Genomic DNA, 19,488 nt, shown 5'->3' on the forward strand with positions numbered 1-19,488 from the left:
GTTTGTGCCCACCTCACTTTAAGAGACCCTGTCACCAACTTAAAACATGCAGGTATATGTACAGAAAATAAAGTATTTTAAGCTTACTTTAGAGTTTTTCTTTCAAATAAATAATTTTTATTCTCTTAAGGTGCCTTTACAATTGCTAGCAACTTTCACTTCTTCAGCAAGAATCCTCTCTAGCACTGCCCCCTCTCTCCTTGCACGTCACATCCCTTCGTTTGAGATTGTAATTGGACAATCTCTGCTGACCGAGCTTTTCAACCCTTTCCTTCACCTCCTTACATGACCTTTATGTAGTTTCTGGGGAGGAAAAGCAAAGATATACTGATGGCGTCACATTTGACGAAACGATCGTCGGGACGCTTTGCATACACGTACCGCGCATACGCGAATTGATAGAAACGGATTTGTATTAAAATTTTTCCTTGCAAGGAATATTGCTGTATTTTGATACATGTTATTGGAGCTTTCATGTACTGGAAGTTCCTTCTTTTTATAAAATATCATCACTCCATGCTGTTAACGCCACCGTAAACGGCTTCAATCCAGTCTTCTGAATATAAAACATGTTAGCGACGTCACAAAGTAACTTCCAGTTTACTCGGCTGCCAATGGCGCCGGATCAAAAAAGGATATATACAGTATTCAGAATCGCTGCTTTCGGCAATCTGAATACTTTGAAGTGTAACGGAGGGATTTGGGGTCTTTTAGACCTCCGATCCCTCCATAAAGAGTACCTGTCACCACCTATTACTGTCACAAGCAAAGAAAAGCATACAGAAGTCGCGCCCGCATATGTAAACGGTGTTCAACTCACACGTGAGGTATTGCTGCGATCGTCAGTGAGAGAAATAATTCTAGCACTAGACCTCCTCTAACTCTAACCTGGTAACCGTAAAAAGAAAAACGAAAGCGTCGCCTATGGAGATTTTTTTTTAGGTACCGTAGTTTGTCGCCATTCCACGAGTGAGTGCAATTATAAAAGCGTGACATGTTTGGTATCCATTTACTCGGCGTAACATCATCTTGCACATTATACAAAGAAATTGGGCTAACTTTACGGTTTCTTTTTTTTTTAATTCATGAAAGTGTCTTTCCCAAAAAGTTGCGTTTAAAACACTGCTACACAAATACCGCGTGACCTAAAAATATTGCAACAATTGCCATTTTATTCTCTAGAGTCTCTGCTAATATATTTTATGTATATATAAGTTTGGGGGGTTCCAAGTAATTTTAACTTGTAAACACCAAATGTCAGAAATAGGCTTAGTCATGAAAAAGTTAATAAACTGGTAACAGGGTCTCTTTAAAACTCAGCAGGCATTAGGGCTCTTTCACACGGAGCGGATCCGTATTGATCCGCCCCGTGTGTCCGTCTGCTCAGCGGGGGATCCGTAAATACCCGCTGAGCTGTCGGCGGACAGGGCGGTCCCCGCACACTGTGCAGAGACCGCCCTGTCTTTCCTCCGCTCTCCCCTATGGGGAATCGGATGAATACGGACCGTGTGTCCGTATTCATCCGATCCGTTCCGCCAGACGGAAGAAAAATAGGGTTTTCTTCCGTCTGAAAAAGCGGATCTTTGCAGAGGCGGATCTTTACGGACGTTAGCGGATGCATCATCCGCCAACGTCTGCAATCCCATAGGGAAGCATTACAAGTCCGTAAACGGACTTGTAAAAAATGGACCGTTCGTCCGCCCGTGTGAAAGGGCCCCTAGTGAGCTTCATGCCATCTCCTTGCATTCCCAACAGCTATAATATGGGACAGTGGAGAAAGCCAAAAAGGCATGTCACCTCCTCGCCCCCACCCATTATAAATTTGTTAATAAACTTATGGATGTTTATATAGTGCTTTCCAAAAAGGTCATTGGTTACCAACCTAAAAAAGTCAACAGTACTTAGTACAGTTTTTTCTTAAAGCGGAGGTTCACCCATACCTTAGACATTTTCCCCTTCGCTTCATGCTCGTTTTGTCTAGGGGAATCGGCTATTTGTTTTAAAATATGATCCGTACTTACCCGTTTTCGAGATGCATCTTCTCCGCCGCTTCCGGGTATGGGCTGCGGGACTGGGCGTTCCTTCTTGATTGACAGTCTTCCGAGAGGCTTCCGACGGTCGCATCCATCGCGTCATGATTTTCCGAAAGAAGCCGAACGTCGGTGCGCAGGCGCAGTATAGAGCCGCACCGACGTTCGGCTTCTTTCGGCTACGAGTGACGCGATGGATGCGACTGTCGGAAGCCTCTCAATCAAGAAGGAACGCCCGCTCCCGAAGACCCATACCCGGAAGCGACGGAAGAAGATGCATCTCGAAAACGGGTAAGTACGGATCATATTTTAAAACAAATAGCCGATTCCCCTAGACACAACGAGCATGAATCTAAGGGGAAAAGATAAAAAAAAAAAAAAAAAGGAATTGGGTGAACTCCCGCTTTAACCAACATGAATTTAGCACATTGTAGAAATAAACACGTGTGTGCGCTAGCCCTGTTACTTTTAAAGACCCAACTGTAGGTTTGAAATTCACATTGTAATAACACTGAACACCCATCATTAGTTTCATGATTAAAAACTAAGGCAAAAGTAAAAAATACTTAAAAAAATATATACACGTAAAATGACATTTTGGGGGTGCCAAATAATGCTTTCTTTTAGACCAAGTACAGAAAAATGATTGTGAAACTTATCTACCTGTCAGTAAACATTCCATTAAAATAATAAATTATTTATTTGGTAGACATAAGCATAGGTCCTTAAGGGATTCCTTGTGCGGAAGTGCTCTGTATGGTCACTAACAAGTTGGTAGAAGGCCTTTTTAAAGTAAACAACACCTCCAAATATGGAACGGCCCCTTACGTTTGTTCATTATTTCAAAAGGCTTTGCTTTTGCAATAGTCAGATTGCTTTCTTTGCTCCATACGAGGTCCAATTTACTCTTACAAAGAGAAGTAAATAAACATGAACACTCCTACGGAACACACGCAGACCAGTCCGGTGTTGAGAATTCGACGAATGGCCGGCTTCTCTTCTAGCATTTTTAGGCATGCCGCTTCATCCTCTTCCTCCTCCTTTATGGTTTTCTTGTGGGAAGGGCCGCTTTTATAGCCACAGAACCAGTCCAAAAATTTGGAGCACCTGCTCTGGTCCTCGTTAACCCCATCAGTTGGGTTCTGCCCCATAAGAGCTGCTTGCCCATTGGAATAACAATCCACGGGTGTCTCAGCCTCAGAGACACTCAAGGAGCTCAGAGGGTTAGAGTCATCTTTGTAAGTCATTAGAAGGTTAACATCCTCATTCTGGATGTTCTTAATGTGATCCTCAGACCTCCCATTGGGCAATGCTTGCTTAATGTTAGTTTCTGTGATTGGCGAGGATTTTTTTTCACATTCCTTGTAAGTATTGTCTTTGATGGTTCTTTCTTTTATGGTTTTGTTTTTAAGTGCCCAGAAAGTGGTGGTTCGGATCTGATCTTTCTTTGGAGGTGATGTCAATAGGCTCACTACGACAGCAATAATACCAGTGATCCAAAAGAGTGCTGTTGCCACATACATGTAGTGGATATTTTTAATAAAACCGGGCCTATTATCTGGCAAGTTGCATTCAGGGGCACGATAAATAAAGGCAAGAATGAGACGAGTGACCCCAAGTACGAAACCTACCATGCCTCCATAGAAGGCTCCTTGTTCATTGCAGCGTTTCCAAAATATGCCTAGCAGGAACAAAGCAGCAACAGGGGGGGTCAGGTAATCGGCAACCTCTTGAATGTAAAGGTACATTTGGCCTCCTTGCATTTCCACAATGAGGGGAACCCATGCAATACTGATGACCACCATAAATGCTACAAAGACTCTCCCTACCAGCATAAGTTCTCGGGATGTAGCATTCTTCCGCATAAACTTGTAGATGTCAAGAGTGAAGATGGTGCTTGCACTGTTAAATATGGAGTCAAGATCACTCATGAGAGCTGCAATCATTACAGCCATCATGAGACCACGCAAGCCAACTGGTAGGACCCTCATCACTAATCGAGGGTAGGCTATGTTGGAACACCCAGCCCTGCTGCCACACACTGCCATGCAGTGCTCTGGATTAATGCAAGCAATGTCATCTGTGAACATGATTCTGGATATCATTCCTGGAATTACTATTAAGAACATTGGCAGTATCTTTAAAAAGCCTGCCATAAGAGTCGACCCTTTGGCATGAGAAATGTTTTTTGCCGCCAAAACCCTTTGTACGATGACTTGGTCTGCACACCAGTACCACACAGAAGCTGGAGTCTGACCCAAGATAAATCCAGGCCATGGAACGTCTTCATCGGTAGCTTCACGAAGCATTCTCAATGAATCTGGCTTTGGTGTGACATGGCAGGAATTTGTATTGGTAAAGTTGTAGGTTAGCAATATTGACGTGATATTAGGTGTTGCGAGCATGTATCTCCTTTTAACTTCTTCAAATCCTCCAATTTCCACAAAGCTTATTATGGTTAATGTCAAGGCCCCTATAATCATGAGGAAGGCTTGGAGTGTATCTGTATAAATAACAGCCACTAACCCCCCCGTCACCGTGAGAAGAGCAGTCATGCTAATGAGCAAAATCACCGATAAGTAAAGGTTCCATCCCAGAGATTCTTGAATGAACAATGCCCCTGAATACAAGTCTACAGATAATTTGGTAAAAATGTACAAAATCAAGGACAAAACGGCAAAGTACACTTGGATTCTATGTCCTCCATAACGTTTAGATAAGTATTCCGGCATAGTGTATACTCCACAACGTATATACACTGGAATGAAGACCCATCCTAGAAGTTGCAAAAGCAACAAGGCATTTAGTTCCCAGGCCCCCACAGCAAATCCACTAGCTGCTCCAGATCCTGAGAGTCCAATGAAATGTTCACTACCGATATTGCTTACAAATAAGGAGGCACCAATAGCTGCCCAGGTCATCGATCGACCTGCCAGGAAGTATCCACTTATAGTACTCCTGTTGGACTTCCACATTGCAAAAAATCCAAAGCATAACACCAACACAAAGTACAGCGCCACTATGGCGATATCTGCCGCTTCCAACGAAGCCCTCATGATTAGGTGCTGCGGTTCTTTCAATTTTTGAACAATTCTTTAAAAAAAAAAAAAAAAAAATTGATAACACTGGTGCTTTAATGTAAAACAGTGCAAAAAAAGTTTTTGTCCTTTGGTTTGCTCTCTTGAAGTTGGTTCCTGCAATATTCGATGCTTAGCATGCAGTTTTTATTTAAATCGACCATTTCCAAAGCCATCGGCTATTTAATCGTGAAGACAGGACCTATGGTAAGGAACCCTGCAAGGTAGCAAAAACAAAAAAGACAAAGACACAATTAGAAAAAGGTAGTCATTGTGAAAACAATGACACTCCAATAATAATATAAAAAAAAGTATATGCTGAACAATGAAGCACCTGATTATGTGCAACTTAAACTAATAATAGCATGGTTTTCTTATCCCTAGAGATTAGGCAACCACGGGGATTGTCTGAGCAAAAAGGAAGAAGGATGGGACTTGAGGAAAATCTTTCTTTCCCCCCTCCTCTCTCTGTAGATAGACATACCATTCTATCACAAATTAATTACGTGTTTTAATATTTATAGACGCCACCCCTCACCTGCTCCTGAAGAGTGTCAGTCGCCTCGAAACGCGTCGAGCCAATAGATGCCCCCTCACTTATAATTTATATTGCTACTATCAACTACCTCATATACCAATTGGATTGTACCAATTAAAGTGGAGGTTCACCCGGAAATAACATTTTTTACCCTTAGATCCCTGCTCATTTTGTCTAGGGGAATCGGCTAGTTGTTTTAAAATCGAAGCTGTACTTACCGTTGTAGAGAGCGATCTTCTCCACCGCTTCCGGGTATGGGCTGCGGGACTGGGCGTTCCTATTTTGATTGACAGTCTTCCGACGGTCGCATCCATCGCGTCACGAGTAGCCGAAAGAAGCGACCGTCGGAAGCCTGTCGGAAGACTGTCAATCAAGAAGGAACGCCCAGTCCCGCAGCCCATACCCGGAAGCGGCGGAGAAGATCGCCCTCTACAACGGTAAGTACTGCTCGGATTTTAAAACAACTAGCCGATTCCCCTAGACAAAATGAGCATCCATCTAAGGGTAAAAAAAAAAATTATGGGTGATCTCCCGCCTTAACTATGGCTACAGTTATTTACTATGGAGACACACTATAAACAATATAAAGGACCAAATATATTAAAGTATGAACTTACTATGTTATTATACTATCATGTCATTACCAATATTGTCATATATTTTTTATATACCAATAAATGACTGACAATTGTTGTTATGCAATGCTTTCATGTAAATGCTCATAGTTCCATTTATCAGGTATTTGCCATATTTCATTGATATCGCGTCATCTCCTTGGATGCATGCCTCATATAGTCCCACCCTTCTTCCTTTTGCTCAAGTATCGGGGATGGAGGCGGTTGGCTGCACATGCCTTGCGCTCTCATATAAAGTCCCAACCATTGTTTTTAATTACCGTATTTATCGGCATATACCGCGCACTTTTTTGCCCTGAAAATCAGGGCAAAATCGTGGGTGCGCGATATACGCCCATACCCGCGCTGTGTTTGAACCACTCGGGTATAGTTGGGCAGGCTCAGCTCCTCTCGCGGTCACGTCCTGTGCGTCCTTTACGCACAAGCCTGCCCGAGTGTACTGCGCTCTGTATATGCAGGCGCAGTGGTTCAAGCACAGCACGGGAAGCGGGGAGGACGCCACGATGGCCGCAGAAGGACGCTGGACTGGACGAGGCCGCCGATGGACGACGGGCAAGACACCGACGAGGGGCATCGAAACAAAGTATTTATTTTTTTCCAGGAATTTTTCTTCAAGTTCGGGGGTGCACGCTATATGCCGGGGCGCATTATAGCAAGATAAATACGGTATATCCACTGGGATTGTCTATCCCCTCTCTCTCAGGTCATAAGCAATAAAGCTGCATCTCTGCTTCCATTACAAGGTTTTTATCCATACTCCTGACATCAGATACTGCTCTGTTGAACTCCCACTTATGCTACAGTTGGGAGGTAATCCTATCATTGGATAGGGTGCCTTATGCCTCCCTCTATCATATGGGCAAATTATATCATAGGGTGCCAAGAAGTGCCAAGTAAAGGTAGCCAGAGCAGAACTTCTGTGAAGGACCCCAAGGCAAAATGGGGTATCAGCTACAACAAATAGATCACTGCTTCATTTTTATTGGTCTAAATACTTGCCCTAGCACAGTAAAGCCTTTAAAAAAAAAAAAAAGTGTGTGTGGGGGGGGGGGGTGGGGGGGGGGGGGGGGGGGAGCATAGTCACATGCCCCATTCCATCGTATATCACAAAAATGTAGGCATTATTCCTCCTTCCAGGATAGTGGATGAAGCCATGGAAGCAATCATTTTATGCCCATAGCCAACTGTGCATCCAGAGCCATTCGTGTATAGCACAAATACAATCTAGTATTAGAAAGCCAATTATGCCAAACATGCATACAGGCGTTTCAAGCTTGTTGGCCATCATCAATGCAGTGTATGAAAATCATGGCTTCTGGAGTTGGGCTTGTTGACCCCAAAAAAAAAAAAAAAAAAAAAGTATGACTGAATGTAAAGCCTGGTACACACGATCAGATTTGTCCGAAGGGCGTTGGCCAGAAACTTGTATTGCATACAAACGGCAAAGAATAGTCCGCCAACAAACACAAAACAACATTGTTTTTCAGCTCTTTAGCGCCACCCTTTGGGCAACTTCTGCTAATGTTGTGTCGTGGTTAGCATTGCTTCTGAGCATGCGTGTTTGTACTTTGGAGTGAAGTACTTGTGTACACACGATCGGATAATCCAACACACATTTGGTGGCAGACAATTTTAAAGCATGCTATCCCACATTTGTTGGCGGAAAATCCAACCATTGTCTGATTGAGCATACAAACAATCGGATGTTCTGACAACAGCCTGTCATCACACTTCCCGTCGGATAATCCCATCGTGTGGACCAGGGCTGTGGAGTCGGAGTCGAGGTCGGGGGAAATTTTGGGTACCTGGAGTCGGCAAACAATGCACCGACTCCGACTCCTACTAAATTTAGATTGGAATTAAAAAAAAAATTCCAACAGGAGTTTTATAAAGCACTAAAAGAAGTTGAAAAGTATGATCGCTCATCAAAACTTACTGTTGAAGAAGCCATCCTTGTTTATCCAGAGATCGTTAGTGATGTGGCCAGAATAGTTACTGCAATGCCACCCACCCAAGTCAGTGTCGAAAGATTATTTTCAGCCCTAAAAATAATAAAGTCTGACTTAAGAGCCTCTATGAAAGAGGATCTGGCAGAGGCAATTCTCTTCCTTAGAACTCTACATTGAATTGATTTGCATTTGCTAAGCCTATAACTACATTTCAAGATTTAATATAAACCATTTCTAGGTTTTACAGATTTTGTTTTTGGTTCATTATAGATAAGCTTTGTTTTTGTTCTAAAACAACCAAATAATGTGGTTTGTATTTTTGAACTGGTAAAGATCCTGTTCCTGATGTTTATGCCTGCTGCTACTATCCAGCCACTTGATTGATTAATATTTTTTTTTTTATAAAACTTTGTTTTCATTGTGTTTGTCTTTTGCTTAAACTGTGCAATACAGTAGACTGTTGGCTTCCCAGCCAGTAGTCCTGTGGTAGGCAGGGCCATCTTTTCCATTGGGCACGCTGGGAAGTTGCCCGGGGGCCCCGCTTGCCTGGGGGGCCCCACCGGCTGCCCAGCAACCCCAGTAAAAAATTATGGAGAGTGACGGGTTAGAACTGCCCATGCCCAGTTCGCGGAAATCACAGAGAAGATCCGGTCCTCCACGAGTGCGGGGGGTTGCTGATGTAAGGGGGGAGTGAATGCAAAAATGTAAGGGGGCACTGATATAAAGGTTCCCCCTCCTATATTAGTGACCCCCCTTACCTTAGTGTATTTAATCTAAGGAAGGTGGTCTCTGCTCACCAGAGTACCCCCCACATCAGAGTCTGCAGGATTCCCCCTTACAATGCAAGGGGGAACTCAGTCTGCGGACCCTGATGTAAGTGGGAAAGAGAAAGCAGTGGACTCTGATATAAGGTTGTCTCTGGTCACCATAGCCCCCCTCCACATCGGAGTTCCCCCCTTAGATCATGATCTGCAGCGTTCCCCTTTACATAAGAGTTCCCTTTCACTGTAAGGGGGAATCCTGCAGACTCTGATGTAAGAGGAAACTCTGTGCTGGCTGGGTTATAGTAACCTGACCTTCATGTCAATGAAGACATTTTTTTTTTTTTTACTTTTGTTTAACTTAAACACATTTCTAATAGTATTTAAACTATAAACATATAGCTAGTGCTGACATTTGCATTGTTGGGCACTGAAAACTGTAATTTTAGGTACTTTTTTTGCAGTGGCAGTAAAAAATGTGGTTCTGCCAGTAAATGTTATGATTTTTGTCAGTAATTCTCGTGCGTAATTGTGTAGACAGGGCCCCAGTGCACTGTATTGCCCGGGGGCCTATAATGCTCTTAAGATGACACTGGTGGTAAGTTGCGTTTCTTTCCCTCAAGGAATGTATAAAATACATTCGCATATTAATACAGAGGAGTCGGAGTCGAGGAGTCGGAAGTACATAAAACTGAGGAGTCGGAGTCAGAACATTTATCTACCGACTCCACAGCCCTGGTGTGGACGGGCCTACAACCAAAAAGCCCTTCATTGAACCACTGAATAGCACAGATGTGGTAAGAAGGCTCTACTGTACTATGCACTGGATGGGTGAAGGCATTCTTGGTTCCTTTAACACATTCACATATCTGTCTGGGTTACAGGCAGTCCGAGTTACGAACACAATAAGGACTGTAGGCTTGTTCGTGAGTCGAAGTTGTTCATAAGTCGCAACACTGCATTCGCAAATGTAACTTCCGCCTGTGCATGGATGTGGGATGTTCGGGGCGCTTGTTATGTTATCTGGGGCTCTTCTGGCCATGCGATACTGCAGTGTGGGATGTGTCCGGAGGAGCTCGGAGGTATCCAGGACAAGCGTAGAGCACAAGTGGCCGGCATTTGAGTCGTTCGTAACTCGGGTGTTCGTAACTCGGGTGTTCGTAACTCGGGTGTTCGTAACTCGGGTGTTCGTAACTCGGGTGTTCGTAACTCGGGTGTTCGTAACTCGGGTGTTCGTAACTCGGGTGTTCGTAACTCGGGTGTTCGTAACTCGGGTGTTCGTAACTCGGGTGTTCGTAACTCGACTGACTTCACCGTCAAGACTTCAGATATAAACCATACAAAAGGGCTCTTTGTAGCAGTCAAAAATCAAAATGGGACCTGCACTAAAAGCACATGTAGGAGATCCAAACCAAATGCGAAAAAGGCTGTAAAGAACTTAAATATAGCAAATATACCAAATATCAAAAGGCCAGGCCAATGTTTTTCCCCCCCCAAGGGTTATTTATGGGTGCTGTTTATCATTGAATTCAAGAATCTGGACGGTCTTGGGAGATGAATTGGTTAAAAATTAATAAAAAAAAAATAATAATCTCAGTATTAAGAGTAGACTCCAGCAGCTGAACATCCTGGAAAAAGATGTCCTTTTGACTTTTTATGATGAAAATCTCTTCATTTGGTCTGGAGCTCCTGTCTTTTTCTTGTACCACTAGGGTCTGTTTAACTATTTCAATATATATTCCGATATGGATTTTAGTAATGTTTTAATCACAGTCACCTACTGGCTTGTTATACAATTTATGGAATTTAGGAGCAGAAGCCCAAGACCTCAGTAGCCAGATTCAGGTAGAGATACGACGGCGTATCAGTAGATATGCCGTCGTAACTCTGAATCTGCGCCGTCGTATATTTAAGCGTATTCTCAAATTGAGATACACTTAAATGTTGCTCAGATACGACCGCCGGCGCATCTTAGCTGTCTATTTACGCTGGCCGCTAGGGGCGTGTACGCCGATTTACGCCTAGAATGCGTAAATCAGTGAGATACGCCTATTCATGAACGTACGCTTGCCCGTCGCAGTAAAGATCCGTCGATTATGTAAGGCGTTTTCAGGTGTAAAGATAAACCACCAAAAAGATGGCGCAGCCAATGTTAAGTATGGACGTCGGAACCGCGTCAAATTTTTCACGTTTTACGTCGTTTGCGTAAGTCGTCCGTGAATGGGGCTGGCCGTAACTTACGTTCACGTCGAAACCAATGAGTCTTTGCGGCGTAATTTGGAGCATGCGCACTGGGTTACGTCCACGGACGGCGCATGCGCAGTTCGTTCAAAGCGTCATTTACGTGGGGTCATGCTTAATTGACATAAAACACGCCCACCTCTTCCACATTTGAATTAGGCGCACGCTTACGCCGGCACATTAACACTACGCCGCCGTAACTTAGGACGCAAGTTGTTTGTGAATACTATACTTGCCTCTCTAACTTACGGCGGCGTAGCGTATACGAGATACGCTACGCCTGCCTAAAGTTAGGCGCGTCTACCTGAATCTGGCTAATAATCTTCTCACCTTACAAGGTCATCAAGTGAATTTCAGTCTTTGATTGTTCTTTTCGTTTACAGAAAGGAGTTGAATATATTGAAAGGTTGGGACCTTCAGTGGAGAGATCGCTGTTTGGGAGTTGCTAAAAAACATGTCTTGTCACTTATCCCCCCCCAAAAAAAAGAAATCTATCATACAAAAATTAGTAAGTAGTTTACCCAAAATACAAATTATAATATAATTTTTTTTTTTTTTTTCAGTCCAGTCCACACATCTGAAATATCAATTTTAGATGGACGTGATATGAAACACCAATTAGGAAAAGTCAGATGTAAAGCAATGTCTAGAGGCTCAATTAGTGGAAAGGATATTTGGCTACCCACAGCTGTTCTACTCATTAAAATCTACAGAAAGACAAGCAAACCTCTTCTCGGTCTGAAATGTCTTATAAAAAGCAATACATTGCATTGCATGATGCTATACAGCCAATATCCGTCACAATATGCCTTGTTCAGACGATATTATCCCACTTCCTGCCCAATGTCACTCAGACAGGAAGTGAGACAATCTCTATTTTAGAACAAAAAAACGTTGAAGGGAAATCTTCCCAACGGAGCCGTGAGGACCTGACCAAAGTTCTAACACTTCCTCAACTGATTGCAAATCGAAAAAGTTGTGACATGAGCAAAATCAGAAGCAGCGGTGTTGATTTACTAAAGCACGTCAATCAGCTCCCTTCGCAAAGTAAATGTTTCAAAAAACATAATAAATAAGGTAAGCCAATGTCCAATTTGAATACTCGATCATATGCAATGGAAAAAAAAAAAAAATAATCCATGCGCGATTAGGTGACTTAGGCCCGGATTCGCGTAGAACCAAGTATCTTTGTGCGGGCGTAACGTATCCTATTTAGGTTACGCCTCCGCAACTTTGACAGGCAAGTGCCGTATTCTCAAACCAAAGTTGCGGCGGCGTAGCGTAAATAGGCCGGCGTAAGCCCGCCTAATTTAAGTGTGGTAGATGTGGGCGTGTGTTATGTAAATTTAATGTGACCCCACGTAAATGACGCTTTTTACGAACGGCGCATGCGCCGTCCGTGAAAGTATCCCAGTGCGCATGCTCCAAATTAACCTGCAAGAAGCCAATGCTTTCGACTTAAACGACGCCCAGCCCTATTCGCGAATGACTTGCGCAAACAACGTAAAAAATTTGACGCTGGCCCGACGTCCATACTTGACATTGGTACGCCTCATGTACACCTCATATAGCAGGGGTAACTTTACACCAGGAAAAGCCTAACGTAAACGGCGTATCTGTGTCGGCCGGGCATACGTTCGTGAAATCTAGCTGAATTACATATTTCTAGGCGTAAATCAGCGTACACGCCCCTAGCGGCCAGCGTAAATATGCAGTTAAGATACGACGGCGTAAGAGACTTACGCCGGTCGGATCTAATACAAATCTATGCGTAACTGATTCCAAGAATCAGGCGCATAGATACGACGGCTCGGACTCAGTTACGACGGCGTATCTGGAGATACGCCGGCGTAACTCGTACGAGAATCCGGGCCTAAAAGTACACAAAGCTTCACCCTTCTTACTAAAGCTCAAAAAACATTCATAGTCTCTACCCCTTTGGAACATCAAAACCTACGAGTCACTAATGAACAGGAAGATCTGTCAATTTTCAAACGCAAAAGCCACCATCTGCTCCTACTGATGCTACTGACAGTGTGGGGAACCTAGAAGATGAGAATCAGGGCTGCACAGCTCCCACTTTAAGGGGTATAGGGGCCCACCACGTCACTGAGGATCTGCTGCATAGTGGTGTAGTGGGTAGCACTTTTGCCTGGAATCCCAACCATGACACTACCTGCCTGGAGCTTGCATGTTCCCCCTGGGTACTCCGGTTTCCTCCCACATTCCAAAGACATGCTGGTAGGTTAATTAGCTTTGGTCTAAATTGGCCCTAGTATATGAATGTGAGTTAGGGACTTTAGATTGTAAGCTCCTTGGAGGGTAGGGACTGATGTGAATGTACAATGTATACGTAAAGCGCTGTGTAAATTGACGGCGCCATATAAGTACCGTATTTATCAGAGTATTGCGCGCTCCGGCGTATAGCGCGCACCCCTAATGTGGACCAGCAATTCCTGTAAAAAAAACATTTTAGTACTTACAGTTTTGGGGTCTTGCGCGGTGTCCATCGGCGGCCTCGGCGTCCGTCTGCGGCTTCGGTGGCGTCCTCCCGGCTTCTCCCCGTCAAATCGGCGCTTCCCGCGCTCAGTTTGAATGCCTGTGCCGAAAAAATACTGAGTGCAGTACACTCGTCTACATTCGGCAAGGCTCAGCTTCGCTCGCGCTCACGCTCTGTGACGTTTATGCGTGAGCACGATTGAAGCCGAGCCTGGCCGAATGTAGACGAGTGTACTGCACTCTGTATATGTCGGCGCAGGCATTCAAACCGAGCGAGGGAAGCGTGTATCGGCGTATATCGCGCACCCACGATTTTCCCCTTATTTTAAGGGGAAAAAAAGTGCGCGGTATACGCCGATAGATACTGTACCTTAAATATTATATTAATAATAGACACTTATTTTAAATGGGTTACATAGCTATACCCGCAAAAGTGGCCAGCCTGAAGTGATCTAGGAGGACTTAATTTTCTGACTAAAGTTCCGTTTCTGGTAATGGATCTAATGGAGGTTTAAGTGTGATCAATAAAATATTCAAGAGCCTAGACATGGCTTCCAGCATACAGCAATAAACTGCAATGAACACACAATGGACAGATGCTCTACGTACTCATAATCATTTTAAAACCTGCAAAACGGACATTTGTAAGGCAATGCAAGCCGTTCTTACATTGTTAAAGCCCTCATCAAGAAAGTGATGCCCACACTTAAGATGGCCCCAGTCAATTTCTATTTTATAAAGTGTCTAAATGCTGTAACAACCTAACAAAACGGACCTTAGTTTACAGACTAACTTTACTAGAATACATTAAGCTTGTGTATTACAGGGGTATTTATATTTAAAAAGTGAAATTGTGGCCGGAACTCCGCTTTAACCCCCTTCCACCCCTATTCCAAGAGTGTTCTAACTACCCTGCAAAAGTAAAGAAGTCTATACTTACCCATTATGAGGTTGCTCTAGTCTGATCCTGCGATTGGGTCCCTTCGCTGACATCAGGGGAGAGAACGCCGACAACAGATGCCCCACCGTAAGTCAATGGGTGACATCACCATGCAGGCTCTGTAGCCGTTATCACTGCTTTCTCCTCTTCACTCTAGCCGGATCCTGGAGAGATCATGTGACCGGAGCGCCGTCAGCATACAGTGGGGGGGGGGGGGGGGGGGGGGTTAAAAAAAAAAAGTATTTGATCCCCTGCTTATTTTGTACGTTTGCCCACTGACAAACAAATGATCAGCCCATCATTTAAATTGCAGGTTTATTTTAACAGTTGTGTCGCGTACACACGGCCGTTATCCATGTCATGCAAAAAAAAAGATTTTTTTCTCTATGTGATTTGTCGCGATTCCTCTCAAGCCTGCCTTGCATTCACACGTTCGTGAAAAAAAATTGCTCGAGCAAAGCGTGGTGACGTACAACACGTACGACGGCACTATAAAAGGGGCAGTTCTATTAGAATGGCGCCACCCTTTGGGCTGCTTTTGCCAATTTCCCTGTCTCATAATTTGAATGCGCATTTTTTTCCCGCCTCGTTAAAGCCTACACACAACGTAAAAAAAGGACGAGAAACAATAGAGCAAAAATAAATAAAATAAAATGGGCATTTTTCTCGTCGAGCATTTTTTTTGGTGACTGCGACATTATGGCCGACACTTTGGACAATTTTGACACATTTTTGGGACCATTGTCATTTTCACAGCAAAAAATGCATTTAAAATGCATTGTTTATTGTGAAAATTACAGTTGCAGTTTGGGAGTTAACCACAGGGGGCGCTGAAGGAGTTATGTTTCACCTAGTGTGTGTTTACAACTGTAGGGGGGTGTGGCTGTAGGTCTGACGTCATCGATTGTGTCTCCCTATAAAAGGGATCACTCGATCGATGCAGCCGCCACAGTGAAGCACGGGGAAGCCGTGTTTACATACGGCTCTCACCGTTCTTCAGCTCCGGGGAGCGATCGCGAGGGGGCGGCTATAAACGAATAGCCGCGCCCTCATCCCGGATCGCTCCCACACGATTTCTGTACCGGCGGGGTCCCGATCGGACCCCCGGAAAGGCAGGGACGTACATGTACGCCCATCTGCCTGTACGTGCCATTCTGTGGACGTATATGTACATGCGGCGGTCGTTAAGTGGTTAATGAGTGAAAGAAGTATTTGATCCCCCATCAGCAAGATTTCTGGCTCCCAGGTGTCTTCTATACAGGGAACAAGCTGAGATTAGAAGAGCTCAAAAGATATTCGTAAAAAAAAAAAAAAATTATAGACTGATCATTTCTTTGTCAGTGGATCAAATATCCCCCCCCCCCCCCTCACTGTAGGTAAATATTGACATCATTTAGGCCCCTTTCACATGATCAGTTCACCTGTCCGTTTTCAGGCGGATCCGATCGGGCCACCCATTGCCTCATTTGGGGAGGCGGATTCCAATGCAAGTGTCCGCTGACACCCACCTGCCATCCGATCCAACAAGATCTGCTCAAAACAGACGGATGGCAATACGTTCACCACCCGTCCAGCGGGTCAGATGAAAACGCACAGGCGCTCCGTTTTCATCCGATCTCCCCATAGAGGACAGAATCAACGGAGCGATCCCTGCTGAGCCAGATTCAGGGCCCGTTACCACTTTGCATAGCAGAAACTGGCAGTCCCGATTTTGTGTGGGCAATTTTAACGCAATTCTGCGTGTCCTGCGTAGGGCAATCCATTACCTTAAATCGATTTGTTGTGGCAAAGAAGCTGAAGGACCAGATTTTGGTTCTGAGGCAAGTGTGTTTTTACACTCACGTTTCGATAAGTAACCAACTTTCTCTCTAGCCCCCGTGCATCTCTTAAGTAGCCTCCAATTCTAATGAGCACATCTAAGAAGTTACCCGTGAAATATACAGTTCATTTTCATTGCTAAATGGATGTAGTAAAACATTCAGTTAGAACTTTGGACCAGCCCATAGAAGAGTGCTAAAAACAGCCCACGGATAATAAGGCTGGCATGGCCAGCCAATAAGGACTTTAACCAATCAATAGTTTTAACTTCACAATATTCTATCAACTAGACCAGTGGCCTCCAAACTGAATCCCGGTGGGCCGGGGAATTCCCCCTACACTAGCGGCCAGGGAAAAGGGGAGCCCCCCCCCTTACACTGGCGGCCAGGGAAAAGGGGAGCCCCCCCCCTTACACTGGCGGCCAGGGAAAAGGGGAGCCCTCCCCCCCCCCTTACACTGGCGGCCAGGGAAAAGGGGAGCCCTCCCCCCCCCCTTACACTGGCGGCCAGGGAAAAGGGGAGCCCTCCACCCCCCCCTTACCCTGGCGGCCAGGGAAAAGGGGAGCCCTCCACCCCCCCCTTACACTGGCGGCCAGGGAAAAGGGGAGCCCTTCCCCCCCCCCCCTTACACTGGCGGCCAGGGAAAAGGGGAGCCCTTACACTGGCGGCCAGGGAAAAGGGGAGCCCTTCCCCCCCCCCCTTACACTGGCGGCCAGGGAAAAGGGGAGCCCCCCCCCCCCCCTTACACTGGCGGCCAGGGAAAAGGGGAGCCCTTACACTGGCGGCCAGGGAAAAGGGGAGCCCTTCCCCCCCCCCCTTACACTGGCGGCCAGGGAAAAGGGGAGCCCTCCCCCCCCCCCCTTACACTGGCGGCCAGGGAAAAGGGGAGCCCTCCCCCCCCCCTTACACTGGCGGCCAGGGAAAAGGGGAGCCCTCCACCCCCCCCTTACACTGGCGGCCAGGGAAAAGGGGAGCCCTCCACCCCCCCCTTACACTGGCGGCCAGGGAAAAGGGGAGCCCTTCCCCCCCCCCCTTACACTGGCGGCCAGGGAAAAGGGGAGCCCTTACACTGGCGGCCAGGGAAAAGGGGAGCCCTTCCCCCCCCCCCTTACACTGGCGGCCAGGGAAAAGGGGAGCCCTCCCCCCCCCCCCCTTACACTGGCGGCCAGGGAAAAGGGAAGCCCCCCCCCCTTACACTGGCGGCCAGGGAAAAGGGGAGCCCCCCCCCTTACACTGGCGGCCAGGGAAAAGGGGAGCCCCCCCCCCCTTCCCCTGGCGGCCAGGGAAAAGGGGGGCCCCCCCCCCCCTACACTGGCGGCCAGGGAAAAGGGGAGCCCCCCCCCCTTACACTGGCGGCCAGGGAAAAGGGGAGCCCCCCCCCCTTACACTGGCGGCCAGGGAAAAGGGGAGCCCCCCCCCCCTTACACTGGCGGCCAAGGAAAAGGGGAGCCCCCCCCCCTTACACTGGCGGCCAGGGAAAAGGGGAGCCCCCCCCCTTACACTGGCGGCCAGGGAAAAGGGGAGCCCCCCCCCCCCTACACTGGCGGCCAGGGAAAAGGGGAGCCTTCCCCCCCCCCCCTACACTGGCGGCCAGGGAAAAGGGGAGGCCTTCCCCCCCCCCTTACACTGGCGGCCAGGGAAAAGGGGGAGCCCCCTTATACTGGCGGCCAGGGAAAAGGGGGAGCCCCCTTATACTGGCGGCCAGGGAAAAGGGGGAGCCCCCTTATACTGGCGGCCAGGGAAAAGGGGGAGCCCCCCCCCCCCTTACACTGGTGATCAGTGGGAGGTGTGCCATTCTTGGGGAATTAGAAGGAAGAATGCCTCCCATCACAGACTGCTAAAAAGATCTTTGATGTCAATGGTTGATTACCCGACAGATGAACCAAGAAACTCCACTAGACCCAATTCAATGGCTGGACCAAATGGCACTGGCCCTAGAACCATGCCGGCACCATCACATGGGAGATCTGGCAGTGCTCAAGGCTCCCCTACCAATCTCTGGAGGACCCCCAAGGCTTCATGAAAGCTGAGAAAGGCTGCATAAGAGAGAGTACATAGGGACGCAGACAATTGGACTTCGCTCAGGCCAACACTATATCCAATCATCGCAGAGCACCTTGTAAACTTTAGAACAATGTAGAAGGGAATACACGGTCTGTGCCAATTAATAAGAAGTTTGCCAACCTGTCCAACCACCTGCCACCATGGACCTCACCTGACTTTGTCAACATGATAAGGCCGTCTATCTGCCGACTAAAAATGCCACCTTGATAAAGTTATCAGATCACTTTTTTTTTTTTTTAAACCTCATGAATTTCTGACACGTAACGACACCGGGACTCCAGATAAATAGGGCCATCTTATTGTTTGCTATTTATATCACTACTATTATTAGATGTTAGGAAACCAAGTCCGACTTTTACCACTTGAGACCCGCGCTATTGACAAAAGACGTCAACAGCGTGGTTCTCAGGTGCCAACTGGACGTCTTTTGAAATGCATTACCCGCGCGCGCTACTGGGGGGCGCGCGGTGGGTAACCACTGTGCCGCCGCATCGCTGGGGACCCGATGTGTGTACCAGGCGGCCGCGATGTCCGCCGGGTACACGCGATCGTCGGTAACAGCAGGGACGTGGAGCTCTGTGTGTAAACACAGAGCTCCACGTGCTGTCAGAGGAGAGGAGACCGATCTGTGTCCCTTGTACAAAGGGACACAGCATCGGTCACCTCCCCCAGTCACCCCCCTCAGTTAGAACACACCCAGGCTACACATATAACCCCTTCCATGCCCCCCTAGTGTTAACCCCTTCCCTGCCAGTCACATTTATACAGTAATTAGTGCATTTTTATAGCACTGATTACTGTATAAATGTGAATGGTCCCAAATTTGTGTCGAAAGTGTCCGATACGTCCGCCATAACGTCGCAGTCCCAATATAAAAAAAAAAAAAAAAACGCAGATCGCCACCATTACTAGTAAAAAAAAAAAAAAAAATGAAAAA

The 19,488-nt window shown here is 46.3% G+C and overlaps 2 protein-coding genes across 2 annotated transcripts in view; both read right to left on the bottom strand.

Moving 5' to 3' along the window:
• Positions 1-19,488, bottom strand: part of MRPS6 (mitochondrial ribosomal protein S6) — an 84,088-nt gene that overhangs the window by 54,336 nt on the left and 10,264 nt on the right. The window lies entirely within an intron of this gene.
• On the bottom strand, positions 2,712-5,121 carry SLC5A3 (solute carrier family 5 member 3). The gene has a single exon (XM_040338938.1). It carries the CDS (start codon positions 5,084-5,086, stop codon positions 2,939-2,941), a length of 2,148 nt encoding a protein of 715 aa, XP_040194872.1. The 5' UTR covers positions 5,087-5,121; the 3' UTR covers positions 2,712-2,938.

This window comes from Rana temporaria, chromosome 2 (assembly GCF_905171775.1).
Source record: "Rana temporaria chromosome 2, aRanTem1.1, whole genome shotgun sequence".
Taxonomy (NCBI): Eukaryota; Metazoa; Chordata; class Amphibia; order Anura; family Ranidae; genus Rana; species Rana temporaria.

What these genes read in the sequence shown, in the direction of transcription:
- SLC5A3 (XM_040338938.1), bottom strand. Translation starts at nt 5,086, where the DNA reads ATGAGGGCTTCGTTGGAAGCGGCAGATATCGCCATAGTGGCGCTGTAC.